Source organism: Columba livia, chromosome 19 (assembly GCF_036013475.1).
Source record: "Columba livia isolate bColLiv1 breed racing homer chromosome 19, bColLiv1.pat.W.v2, whole genome shotgun sequence".
Lineage (NCBI taxonomy): Eukaryota > Metazoa > Chordata > Aves > Columbiformes > Columbidae > Columba > Columba livia.
Window position 1 is genome coordinate 3,974,989 of NC_088620.1, and position 13,498 is coordinate 3,988,486.

The following is a 13,498-nucleotide window of genomic DNA, read 5'->3' on the forward strand; positions in this document are numbered from 1 at the left end:
CTTCCAGCTTCCCACAGGCACCCCAGGGAGGAGAACAAATAGGGGGGGACCCACAGAGAGGAGAATCTCTGCAGGTTGAGCCCTGCACCGGGACGTGTGGGACACGCTGGGGCTGCGGGTGTCAGGAGGAGGCTGGGACGAGTTGTGCTCAGCCCGGAGCTCCGCGCAGGGAAACACACGGCAGCAAATGGAGGCACCGCACGTCATCCCGGCCGGGGTGGGAGTTGGGCGCGAGGGGCACGGCCGGAGAACAAAGACTCGCATTTATTCCTCCCGTCCTTTCCCCAGCAGCCCCTCGCTGCCTCCCTGCACTGGATTGTTCCTGCATTTTCTCTGCTTCAGCTGTTTACTGGGTCACCCTGATGCAGACACACACACACAAAGAACGAGCTATCCGGCGAGGCAGTTCCTGTGCCACCGGCACCGCGAGCCCTTCTCCGGCCCCGGGGAGCACAGTGGGGCCATAGAACTGGGCTGGGAGAGCGACCGAGCCTGCCCTGCTCCGGGGAGCCAGGGGCATCCAGAGCCCCCGGGCATCCTCCTCTGCGCAGGCGGGGGCGGTGGGATTTGGGGAGGGGGACCCAAGAGGTCTGGGTTTGTTGGCTTTGCCCACGCTTCATTCACACCAGTTCTAATGGCGGGAATGTAAGTTGATGTAAGGTGGTGTAAACACATGGGTGGACACATTTATTTCATGAGGGCTTTTTTTGGTTCAGCTTATCTGAGCTGAGGATATGTCTGAGCTAAATCGAAATTAACCTTGTTCATATTGAAAGGAAATGTGGCGGCACAGTTACCGTAAGCCAGACTGCAGCCAGACAGGGCTGTGCCTTTTGGACAGCCTCCAGTTTGTCCACCCCAATCTGTGCACCTTCAAAAATCACAGAAAGATAGAACTTTGCTTTCTTTTTCCCCTCTGCAAGCTACAGCAGGTGAGTTACTGCGTAGGCAGTCATTTACAGCTTCTCCAGGCTGCTCGGGAATGGTATGTGGTGAAACTCCTTGGGAATATTGGCACGGGGCCGGTGGGATGGTTTAGCATGGCATGAGGGGCTGAAAGCCGCCTCCTGGCTCTGGGCTGATGTTTTCTTCCCGGCATTTGCTGGAGCCATGATCGTTGCTTTGCCCTTTCTGTACATCCCACGTGCCTGGTTTGTGCCACAGGTGTGTGCCCAGGTGTGCGAGATGATGGAGGCGAGAGGGAGGTTTGACAAAAGCAGCTGGTGATACTTCTTTAAATTTATTTTTTGGCTGTCTGGACCGGCACGTAGGCTACAAGCTGAGAGCAGGAGAATATTTATTTCAAGGCTTTGTGTATCTGAGAATGTAGACCTGACTTTTGGCATAGATGAACTCACCAGCTTGCGAATACTGATGTGTGCAAGGGACGAGCATTGCCCTGGAGCTGCCGCAACGACCAAGTCTTGGTGTTCTGGTTAACACGTGTTAAGACATAACTGGTATTTCAGGAGGGAGCATATACCAATCGGTTTGAGATACATCAGCTCTGAGTGCCGACCTCATCGCCGTCCCTTTCCAGATGCATATGGCAGTTCTTGCTACAGCAGAAATAGCACACTTGGTGCAGAAGGGCCCTGTTTCAGCAGTGGAATCAATAGAGCAGCATTAGATCAGGCTTGAACTATAACCTCTTTGGGACACATACCCAGTTTTTCTTTGCATTTGGATGAGGCATTATGAAGCTGACATGTTGCGTGTGACTTACAGGTGCTACTGTTCATGCACCAAAAAAATAATCAATTTTTGAACTTGTTTCTGTTACATTTCTTGCAGATTTTTCTGTTCCACGTTGGTGAAATACAGACCTTTGTTCTGAGCTGAAATGACTTACTATGAGCCACTCAATCTTTACTTAGCCTTGCAAAGCAATATGTTTTAATTCTTTTATATACACCAGTTGTTACCAGTCATGACATTCTGGTTTCACTTCCAGTAATTACCCTCCAGGCTCTAGGCGAGTTTGTAGCGGTACAATTGCTCCGTAAGCGCGGGCCAGCTGCGTCCCTCGTATGCAAACCTGACCCTGCGTAGGCGTTGGTGCTGAGCATGGATAGTGCTGAAGCGCACGCCGAAGTGATCACGAACACAGAGCCGAGGACTGTGGTGCAAGAGCTGGAACTGATGTGTCGGCGGGATCTTTTTTCCATCGACTTAGAGAGGAAGCAAAACCTGCTGCCCTCAGTTTTCTTCTGAACTTCAACAGCCTGCGAAGGGAGCCCTTCCTGGCACGTCCCTTGGTAGGAAACATGAGGAAGATCCTGCTTTGGTGAGGTTTTCATGCAGGATGGAGATATTTAGGTAGAGATGCTGGTGGTCTTTTATACTCCTGGGTGTAGGGAACACAGAGTTTGGAGTTAAGCAGGCATCTCTGGTGTCTCTGGCTTGCATTTGCTTTTCCCTGGGGAGTCCCCATAGCAAGGCTGATCCCCCAGCACCTGCATCCCCCCTGCATCACGGGGCCTGATCCCCTTGGAAGCCAAGTAGACACAGAGCATCTTTGCACATCTTTGGCTCTTGATTTCCAGACCATAAAAAGAGCGAAAAAGTTTCTACACGTGGGAAGGCTCTTCCTTTTTCTTATAAAAGCAAAACAAAAGGCAATGGGGGAGGAATCCTCTGTATCTGCTCTGTCTCATTTCTGAACCTGAGCGCTGAGCTCCTAATCCTCGCTCCAGCCTCTGACTCACTGCATACAAGTCACAAGATGCCTTTGTAACCCATCCACTAGCCGCTGTTTTCTCTTCTCCTAAGCTGCGATGGTGGAGAAGGCAGCTTTTAATATTGTCTCTAACCCCTTTGGGTTGCAGACACAGGATCAGACCTGCCCTCAGTCTCGTGCAGCCCCAGACCATGAGACAGGAGGTATAAAATCCCCCCAGGAGGCAGGTGCGGGGTGATGTGCGCCCTCCCTCTGTCCCTGGGGTGCAGTGGTGCTGGGTGATGCCCAGCCCAGGGCTGTTCCCCGTGGGCACTGGGTGCAACTTTTCCTGCTGAAACACCCGAAGTAGAGCAAAAGCAGAGCTCGGGGTGTCAGGAAAGCCCAGCTGCAGAGCCCAGCGGCTGATGGGGTGAGAACAGACTCTCAGCTGTTGCCACTGTCTTGGTGTCCTGGCAAAAACACCCCCTTTTCACAGTGAGTTTAAGTTTAGCTTCTGGTCCTTTTTCTCCTCTTTTCCTGTTTCCCTCTTTGTCATTATTTTTTAATGGGCTGTTGGAATGCGTCCTGGTCTGAGGCAGCTCTGAGCAGGCAGGAAGGAAGGCAGAGAGTGTTGAAAACCCAAAGGAATCGCATCCATCAGCCTGACATCTCTGCATGGGGAGCAGCACCTAGGGCTGGGAACAGAGCCAGCAGATCAGCCCCAAAAACCACTGTACCCCAGTGCCACTATGGTCATCACTGCGATGGTGTTGGGGAGCAAGAGGGCTCCTGTCCTCCATGGGGCTCCCAACGCAAAACACGTGCCGGGGGTCCCTCGGTGGGCAGGTGGTGCCATGGGGCACCTCTCTTTCCCCCAGCACCGGGGATATTCGGTGCCTTCCTCACAGTTTTAGGTGGACTCCGTAGCCTTCCTGAGCACAGCTGGGGGAAGGAAACCGCTGATGAGCTTGAGGAGCACACGGGACAATCCCAACCCCATAGGGGAACATTCAGCATGGGGCTTTTTGCCTGGAAGTCCCCATGAGGAAGGGGGTTGTGCTGCGTGTGCTTATTTTGGATGGGTAGCACAGAGGGTACTTCTGCTTTTGCGGTCTTTCTTTAGGTCACGGAACTGCAGTTGTTTTCCTTTCACTAGATGGGGGTGGCTTTTTTCCTATTTCCTTTTACTTAATGTCATATGCTTCAGTTTACATAAGAGGCCCTAAAGTCACTGCAGTTCATTGCATGGGTTTGGGATTTGCTAATGGGAGTGAAATGAAAGTTAACTTGGGGCTTGTGTCAGGCATGGAGGACACGGTCCTTGGTGGAGCCAGTTCCTTTCGGTTCTGGAAAAAGGCCCATTTCCCGTTGCCGGTGTGAAGGGATTATTCTGAGAAGGGACTGGGGATTGTAAAGACCAAACCCTCACTTTCTGTTTCTAGCTTTACCAGCTTTCATTAAGTCCTTTTGAACTTGTGCAAATGTGGAGCTTCACCAAGAAACTCCTGGTGATGTGTCTGAGGCTCAGCTCTGCCTTTTCTTGTCCCTTCAGCCAGCAAGACTGTTAATTCCCAACAGACTCAGGTTCCCGGTTTCCCATGGGCAGGGTTAGTATCTGCTCCTCTCTTCTGGCTGGTAGCAACAGCCCTTGGAAATCATGGTGCAAAGAACCTCTTGGTGCTGTGTTGTACCTGTCTGTAGATCAGGCATTTTGTGTAGCCAAGCTGAAGGGGAACAGAGCAACACGAACATCTTGATCTTTAAACCAGCTGTTGTCCAGGGAGCATCAGTAAAAGCACTTTAAGCGGTTTTGTCTCTTCCACGTGTGCTGAAATTAATACCTTTTTTCCAATAACAGTTCATTATTTTGTGTCTTTGGAGGCCAGTGCGCTAACCCAGGACACGTGGGACCAGAGCTCTTAAGACCTGGTAATTGTTGGCTAATTGTCTGTGTAACGTGCAGGGATGCTGTCATGCTCACACTTAATCCCTTACATTGCTCTTGTCTTACTGAAATCACCATTGTGACTGATCTCAAACGCTTTCTAAAATGCACATCCCTTGCCAATAATATGCTTTGCTGTTTGGCTTTTGCATTCTCCCCCCGTTCAGCCGATGAGCAGGGACGAAGGCAGATTCCCTGCTGCTCTCTGCCTGGCTCCTGCGCGGGTCCCTCACACCACAGCCCTTCCTCCAGGCTTGCAAGCCCTGGCAACGTCTCACAGCTCATTATTAAACCTCTGCGTGAAGACGTGGGGTTCGACACTGTGCCGTGTGCTAGAACATTCACCAGAGAGTAGCAGAGTTTATTGCACAGAGCAGGAATTCCTCCCCGGTGTAGTCACCAAAGCTTTGAACTGTCGGAGGAGCTCTCGCTGTTGCTCACGCAGCCCGGGGCGATCTGTGGTTGGAGGAGGCGTCTCTCAAACCAGGCAAGCCATCTGGTGCAGACCTCCAGTTTCATATTTCAGGGGATGAACTCCTGCCGAGTTCACTTACCGCTGCTTTTGCAAAAGGCTCCGAGACTGCAGAATTGGGCGTCTGATACCCCGAAGTTAAACATGTGGTTTTTCCTTCTGCCCCTCCATCGAGAGGCCCTTTTCCTGTTGTATGGAGAGGAGCAGGACTGCACTCTGAGCTGGAGAAATCATGGACAAATGTTCATTTTCTGAGTCTTCTCTATTTTGGTGCCCATCTTGAAATGCGTTGGATCTCCCTTTTTGGGATGCTGAGTCTCTTCTGTGTGAGTTTGGGGGAAGATGCAAATACTGTAACCATCAACATGTTCAGAGTTCGTGCTCTCACAGAAAAGCTTTGTTTAAAGCCCTGCCTGGGCCTTTTGACCATGTCTCTTGTACCAAGGCGATGCAGTACACAGAAGGGACAACTCATCTGTATCTCTGCCGCAGTTCAGTGCTCAGCTGTTTGGGTTGAACCACTGGTGCAGGAGGTTTGCATATGGGTGCTGGGCTCCTGTTGTGCTGGCTGAGGCCAGAATCATGTTCCCTTCTGCTTTGAGAGGCAGAAAACTCAGATGTGTAGGGCAGGCAATGGGGAGCAGTAGCTGTTGCAGTAATATTTACCAGCACTTGTGTGTCAAAGCCCTTTAGGGACCATTTTGAAGACATTGGTCTTTGGTTGACTTGCTGGAAGTCCTGGAGGGAACTGGTGTGAGTGCCAGCCTTAGGACTGCAGAGTTCTTGGTGCCCACACACGCATAAGCCACAGTTTGAGGTTTTGTGTCTCCCTCACCCCTTGTCTCCTCATCTACAAAGGGAGAAACGTGCGCTTGGTGCAGGTGTTGGAGTGGGACTTCACTGGCTCCATCCTGCGGCTGCTTTTTGCTTCGTTGGTTTTTAACCAACATGTGCGGAATGCACAATCAGCATCTTGGAGAAGCAGCGGTAGGAAAGAGGAAGCTCACGCAGAATATAAATAGCCAGATTTTAAAACGTACCAGTGTAGCAGCTCGCCTGGCTCTTGGCATGAACCTGGCTGAGGACCGCTGGAAGCTGCGTACTTCGCGTGTGGTTTGCAAAAGGGGAACTTTGGGGGATATTGCACAAGTCAGCAAGACAAAAAATGAATGAATCTGCCAGTCTTGAATATGGGAAGGAAATGAAATTTGCTTCTACGCACATAAAGCTGGGTGTATCCTCTGCACGTGACATGAAATAGAGTGGAAACCCCTGCATAGTCATGGCAATATTTTCCACTGTAGTTGCACAGCAGCTGCCAGTGATTCATGGTTTGATCCTGAGACGTTTGATTTCTTTATTAACTTAACTGCATCTCAACAAGCGTCTGATCTTTCTTGATATCTGTGTCTGGGGTTTACAACTGCCCAGCCAAATCTCTTTTGTGAGTTAAACTGTGCAGGGGGCTGCTCCTGCTGGACCCAGAGTTTTCCTCCAGCCCAAAGTGTGACTGGAAGATACTCAGGGTAGGGCTGGTCTGCAGGTTGGGTGATAAGAGACTGAGAGAGCCCAGGAGAGCTGATGGGAAGCACTTTCTCCATCTCTTGAAGTTCAGACCTGTTTATACATGAACATAAATTTATGGCATAATTCATCCCAGAGCATAGAACAAGACAGGGACTGACGCAGGTGTCTGGAAGGTTGTCTGTCTGTCCGCTGCCTTGTGCAGGTGCTGTCAGGGTTGGTCCAGAAGCCACTGAGTCCTGGGAAGGACTTCTGGTGTTCACAGCACGGCTGACCTTGGGAGCCTCACAACTCCTCGAACTTCTGCAAACCAAACCTCTCCATAGTCTGGCGTGACTGAAGAGCAGGTTCAACAGAAAGTGAGGAAGAAGTCCAGTAACCCTGCCCAGGGGGATTCTCTGTCCTCATCCATTACAGCCATGAATGAGAGGCTTTTTAAGGTTTTCCCCTTGCTCTTTGTGCTGGCTGTGGTTCTTTGCCTTCATTCCTTGCAAATAACGAGTACTTGACTTGAGCAGGGGATGATAACAGCAGAGACAAGATGGTGGTTAAAGAGCATGTTGGATGCACATTTGATATGTCACCTCGGGGTCTCCTGAGATGTTCAGCATTGTCTGGAGCCTGGACCTTGAGTACGGCTGTTCCTACATTTGTGGGGAGCAATCTGAGAGGAGGATTTTTTGCAGGGAGCAGCAGCATTGCTGGGGTTCCATCCTGGGTCGCCCCACAGCAGCTTCTTCCCCGGCGAGCCCGCTGTTGCCATTGCCCAGGGCTTTTTGTGCTCCTGATGGCAGGGAAAGCCACAGGCTGGCTCTGGTCCCTGGCTGGCAATGTGATATGCAGGGGGGACTTGTCCCCAGGTCCCTGCACCCCAGCGCATGGTCACCTCCCCCTGCTAACCAGCTTAATGCTTTCAGGCATTTTCCCCATCTGCTGAGCTGTGGGTTTTGCTGCGTGTTACACCGTGTCCCGCCATTTGGCATGGGGGATGGAGGGTGGGGGAGATCCCTGCAGTGTTTGAAAGGATCTGAGTAAATCCTCTTAAGAGAGGCACTGACTCAGCACAGCGTGGTGAGAGAGGAGGAGGGAACCCAATTATCCGTGTGGGGCTGGAGCCACTGCCAAGCCCCATGCTGGCACACGGGGCTGGGGGAGCTGGGGCAGGCGTGTGCCTGGGGACCTGCCCCGAGAGCATCCCCACTTTCCTCACCGAGTTTTAGACAATCTCCATCTCCCCAGAGCAAAAACATGAGCTTCATAGCTGGGTTGGGCTGTGGCCCGGAGGTGCCTGTCCCCAGGGGTGCAGGGATGTGTCTCAGCTGTGCCTGAGCCCACCCTGGTACTGCTCCCTGAGGTTTCCCCCCAGCTTTCATCTCCCCCTTTGGATTCCTGCCTTGTGTGCATGGCCAGCGCTGCCAAAGTTCATGGACAGATTGTTTTCATGGTTATTATTTATTACCGAAAGTGCACTGAGTTGCTCAGTTCCCACAGGGGCAGATTACCGAGATTACGGTCACACCGGGTGGCAATGTCACCTCCTGGGAAAGCAAAGGCTTGGGGAGGAGGAAGCAGCTGGCCAGCTGTTGCCTAGTATGAGCCCACAAAAGCATCTCTGCCACAATTCAGCCTCCTTATCTCACGGTGTATCTTGTCCTCCTGTGCAGAGCTCCACACAGGAGATCGGAGAAGAGCTGGAGGATGGTGTGATCTACAGCATATCGCTCCGGAAAGTGCAGCTCCATCACACGGCCAACAAAGGGCAGCGATGGCTGGGGGTGAGCTGGGCTGTTTTCAGATGTTTCCCTGGTGTCAGGGCTTGGCAGGGTCGATACTAACCCATATCCTGCCCTTTTCGTACTCTCCCATATGCTCCTGTCCAGGGTGCCCCTTCAAAGCCTTATCTGGGAATCATGCATTTATTTGGGAGCACCCACTGGCCTCTTCCCCACATGGAAGGGCATAGGGGAAACAATCTGAAGCCTCATTTTGCACAATAGGGCAACCCTGATTTGCATCTCGATTTCAGCAACCTTGAGGCATTTTCTGGGATTTCCCAAATGCTCAAATCTTCTCAGCCGAGTTGCTGGTATTTGGTGTCCAAGGAGACCCAGCTTCCCTTTCCCCAGGCCCGTCATGAGAGTCTTGGGCGTTGTACGGGATCCCTGGTCCCAGCCTAGACCCAAATGCGGCTTGTGGAGCTGGTGGGATTGTGTTGCGCTCGAACGTGTCTGTCTTCGTCCAGCCCACTGACTTCTGTTCCTGTCCTGGCAGTTTGAGAACGAGTCAGCCTTAAACCTCTACGAGACGTGTAAGGTGCGGACGATAAAAGCTGGGACCTTGGAGAAGCTGGTGGAGTACCTGGTCTCAGCCTTCAAGGGCAATGACTCCACCTACGTCACCATCTTCCTGTGCACTTACCGGGCCTTTGCCACCACCAAGCAAGTGCTGGACCTTCTGCTGAACAGGTGAGGATGCCCTGAGCCCCAAAACGCAGCTGGGGGTGGCCGATATGTGAGCCCCCTTGGCCAGGAGAGGCCCAGCGTCTTCTGCTGCCGTGCATTGGAGAGCCAGTGAGCTTCTCCCAACCCCACCAGCATGAAGGGACACAACTTCCCAGAGAGCTGGAGTCCTTCCAGCTGCTCCCCTGTTCATGTAATTTGGGAGCTGTGGCAGAGTGAGGGGAGCAGGACAGTACATGAGAGGTTCATCCAGATCCCCGGGCAGAGCTGGGGGAGATGTGGAGGCAGAAGAGGCAGCAGTGAGAGGCAGTGAGCCCAGGATACTCAGTGCCTCCTCAATGTGCCCCCCAGGTACGGCAAACTCCACGTGCAGGCAAATGGGGACCACGCCAGGCACACCGTGGACGAGAGGACGGAGCTGAAGAAGTAAGTCTGACCGCTGTGGGTGGACAAGAGGGATGGCTCTGGTTGATGGCTCTTTAGTTTTTGTACAAAGGCATGTTTTGTTCTGGGGGTGCTCCTGGTGCCTGCGGCTCATTGGTGTGCTGGCACACAGTTCTCACGGAGGCTTGCCTGTGTTTCCCTCCTCCCCGCAGCACCATCTCCTCCATCCTGGGTGCCTGGCTGGACCAGTACTCAGAGGACTTCCGCAAGCCCCCGGACTTCGCCTGCCTCAAGCAGCTCATCTCCTACGTGCACCACAACATCCCCGGCTCAGACCTGGAGCGCAGAGCCCGCATCCTGCTGGCCCAATTCCAGCAGCAAGAGCAGAGCGAGTCCGAGGGGGAAGGTGGGATCCTCCCTCCACTTTCAGGGGCTCGTTTGGGGCTGCAGGTGGAGAGAGTGCTACTGGTTGGCATCGAGGGTTTCCAAAATCTTGGGTCACTGAACCCCCATAAACCCTGCATTTACATGGAGGTACAACAGAAAGCTAATCCAACTGAACCAGAAGTGGGATTTCTAAATGGATTAACTAATCTGCCTTTAATCCTCTGCAGATGCTTGTGTCCAGGTTTAAGATGACTATCCTTTTATCTGAGCCTCGTTTCTCGAGGCGTGAAGCCAGATGGGAATTAAGAGCCTGGGAGGTGGGACGTGGGTGCCCGCGGGGGCTGGCGTGGGTCGGTGTGGCTCACCGCAGCTCCGCGGGGCTCAGCTTTGTACCATCTCTCACAGCTGTGGACCACGGTGGCTGCACCTTCCAGCTGGTGGAGGAGAACGGGGTTGGGGATGGGAAGCCAGATTTCCTCTCCTTCTCCCCAGAGATGGTGGCAGAACAGTTCACGCTGATGGATGCTGTGAGTATCATTCAACAGCGCTCTGCCCACCTGCTGCTCTGGGCACAGGCTTGTTCCTTCCCATCCATCTTTTCCCCCTGATCTGTTCCCTTCCCAGGGACCCCACAGAGACCCATCTCCATCCCTTTATCTTCCAGGAGCTGTTTAAGAAAGTGGTGCCTTACCACTGCCTAGGCTGTATCTGGTCCCAGCGAGACAAGAAGGGCAAAGAGCACCTGGCACCCACCATCCGTGCCACGGTCTCACAGTTCAATAGCGTGGCCAACTGTGTCATTGTCACGTGTCTTGGAGACCGGTCCCTGAAGCCACAGCAGCGGGCCAAGGTGGTGGAGCGGTGGATTGAAGTGGCTCGGGTAGGACAGCTTGCTCACCTCCCACCTCGGCAAAGGGCTGAGGTTTTGCAGTGTGAGAATCCCATCAGATCCTGGGCTTTCTTTGGCGCTGAGTCCTGTCGTCTCCTTGTCTGCCCCCAGGAGTGCCGCATCCTGAAGAACTTCTCCTCCCTCCGAGCCATCCTCTCGGCTCTGCAGTGCAACGCCATTCACCGGCTGAAGAAGACCTGGGACGAGGTCCTGCGGTAAGCAGCACCTTGCTGGGCTCCTGCGGCCGTGGGGAGGGCTCAAGGGGCAGGCTGGGCTGTGTCTGTGACCCTCGAATGTGTAGATGGGATCATCTCAGCTCCAGCATTGCCTCTTGGGGAGTGCCCAAAACCCAGGGGCCAGCATAAGGTGTCAGGGACCTGAGGAAGGTGAGGAAATAAAAGCTCCATCACCTCTTCCTCCTTCCCATGCAAAATAACCTGGAATAGCCCCCAAAAAGCAAGGCCCTGCTAGAGCTGTGAGCATTGCAGAGTCCTTTGGGTAAGGAGGAGAACCTACCGTGGCAGTATTGCTGACTTGTCTCCATGTCTCTCCCCGAGCAGGGAGAGCATCCGCACTTTCCACGAGCTCTCTGAGATCTTCTCTGATGACAACAACCACTCGCTGAGCCGGGAGCTGCTCATCAAGGTACGGGGAAGTGGACCCACATCCTCCTGTCTCTGGCAGGGAGCTCGGGCTGATGCTGGCAGAAGTTTCCACGTTGTTCCAGCCACCAGGTTCAAGCCCTGGCAGCGCTGCTGGGGTTGCAGGCAGGGGTTTCAGACAAGGCTGGGCTTTTTGCTTCTCCGCCCAAAAGTTGTCGTTGCCTGAAGATAGCAGAGCAATTTAGCAAGCAGAGATTAGCAGTGGGATAGGATCCAGTGCACCAGGTGACAGCTTCTCCCCAGAGGCAGCTGCATTCGGTATAAAGTCCTTTTGATTTCAGGTGGGGCTGTAGGTTTCGTCAAAGTCTTTCTGCAGAAAAAAGTCCTTCTGCACGGAGCATCATCTCCACAGCTTCCAACCTAGCTCCAGTTTGGGGGCTGGGAGGACACAAAACGCAAGAGGCTACAAAACATCCCATTGAGGAGCTATTTATACAGAGCTGGAAATGGGAGCAGCAGTTCCTGTTCACTAAGCCTCTCCCCTGTTAGCCCTGAAAAAGCTCAGCTGTGATTTCCTCCTCTTCCTCTCTACAAGGAAACTTGTGGCAATAAAAACAGGGGTGAATTTTAGCTCATCTATTAGTGCAGTTTCCCACCTGCACTGATCCACACCTCTCCCCACCATCTAGGAGGGCACATCCAAATTTGCCACCTTGGAGATCAACCCGAAGAGGGCTCAGAAGCGGCAGCAGCAGCAGCGAGAGATGGTGAGTCTGGCACAGCCATCCCCATGTCCCCCCACCAGCATCTGCCAGGGCTGGTACCCACCCTCTGCTGACCGTCCTGTCCCCACAGGGTGTGATGCAGGGCACCATCCCCTACCTTGGCACCTTCCTCACAGACCTGGTGATGCTCGACACTGCCATGAAGGATTACCTGGATGTATGTAGCTCCATTTCTATCCTCCCTCTCCTTCCTCCACGCAGCCGCCCCAGAGCCTGGGCTGATAAATGGAGGGCTGGTGCCCCGTGTGTCCTATATTGGACACTGCACCCTGTGCATCCACTTCTATCAGCCCGTGGCCGTGGGCCGCTGTCCCACTGTCCCTCAGCAGGGACACCCGCACGGCAGTGACAGTGAGCTGGGGGGCAGGGAGCTATGGGAGCCATGTTTTTTCTCCACACTGACATTTGGCTCCTTCTTTTCCAGGGTGGGCTGATCAACTTTGAGAAGAGAAGGAAGGTGAGAGCTTTGCCCTGGCAGCAGCACAACAGGGTGGAGGGAGGAGGCTGACTTGATGCAAGCCCAGGCTGTGCTGATCACTTTGGGGTTAATCCCTCTCCTTTTTTGCTGTCACGTTCTTAGTTTTTGGGGAGGAGGATTCTGGTTATTCGTATCTGTCCCTGTGCGTGGGGCTGGCAAACAGATCTGGTCTCATGGTCTCTGTTCGCTGCAGGAGTTTGAAGTCATTGCCCAGATCAAGCTGCTTCAGTCAGCCTGCAACAACTACAGTTTCACACGGGAGGACCAGTTTGTGGACTGGTTCCACGGCCTGGAGCGGCTCAGCGAGGCTGAGAGGTGAGCGGGGTCCAGGGCTGTGCTGCTGCCGGGGCACTGGGAGGCCCCACCGCTCATCCCCTCCAGCACAGTGCTCCCCGCGGCAGTTCGGAGAGCTCAAACCCTCTTCTCTCCCCTCCCAGCTATGGGCTGTCGTGTGAGATCGAGCCGCTCTCAGAGTCAGCCAGCAACACGTTGAAAGCAAAGAAGAACACGGGCATCATCAAGCGATGGAGCGAGTGAGTCCCTGGTGGGATGTGGGGAGGAGGTGGGGCCAGTGTGGAGTGACACCAGCTGAGCATTGCGGGGATGGAGCTGGGGTGGCCACTGTCCTGGCAGCCGAACGCACCCTCGCTCTGCTCGATTCTCACCTGCTCCACATGTCCCCTGGCAGCCGGCAGCCGCCCAGCTCTGAGCCCTGCGCCAGCGGCAGCTCCCACTCAAAATCCTTCGACCAGCTCAAGTGCGGGCAGTACCTGTGCAGCGGGGACACCACCGACTCGGTGAGCGTCACCTCCGCCGGCTCCAGCAGCTCCGACGTGGAGGAGATCAACATCAGCTTCATTCCCGAGTCCCCTGACTGCCAGGAGAAGAAGGTACGGGGCAGCTCACAGGGTTGG

The 13,498-nt window shown here is 53.8% G+C and overlaps 1 protein-coding gene across 11 annotated transcripts in view; it reads left to right on the plus strand.

The window, feature by feature from the left end:
• Positions 1-13,498, plus strand: part of RALGDS (ral guanine nucleotide dissociation stimulator) — a 55,841-nt gene that overhangs the window by 39,369 nt on the left and 2,974 nt on the right. For 9 of the 11 annotated variants that reach the window (XM_065035695.1, XM_065035696.1, XM_021280042.2 and 6 more), the window contains exons 2-15: positions 8,265-8,375; positions 8,872-9,065; positions 9,411-9,485; positions 9,656-9,849; positions 10,236-10,357; positions 10,495-10,710; positions 10,831-10,934; positions 11,280-11,364; positions 12,011-12,088; positions 12,177-12,263; positions 12,531-12,563; positions 12,778-12,899; positions 13,022-13,117; positions 13,273-13,474. In XM_065035695.1, coding sequence (XP_064891767.1) covers positions 8,265-8,375; positions 8,872-9,065; positions 9,411-9,485; positions 9,656-9,849; positions 10,236-10,357; positions 10,495-10,710; positions 10,831-10,934; positions 11,280-11,364; positions 12,011-12,088; positions 12,177-12,263; positions 12,531-12,563; positions 12,778-12,899; positions 13,022-13,117; positions 13,273-13,474 — 1,719 coding nt within the window. Of the gene's footprint in view, positions 1-297; positions 933-8,264; positions 8,376-8,871; positions 9,066-9,410; positions 9,486-9,655; positions 9,850-10,235; positions 10,358-10,494; positions 10,711-10,830; positions 10,935-11,279; positions 11,365-12,010; positions 12,089-12,176; positions 12,264-12,530; positions 12,564-12,777; positions 12,900-13,021; positions 13,118-13,272; positions 13,475-13,498 lie in introns of those variants that run through there. The other 2 variants (XM_021280043.2, XM_021280040.2) reach the window with 2 other exon arrangements.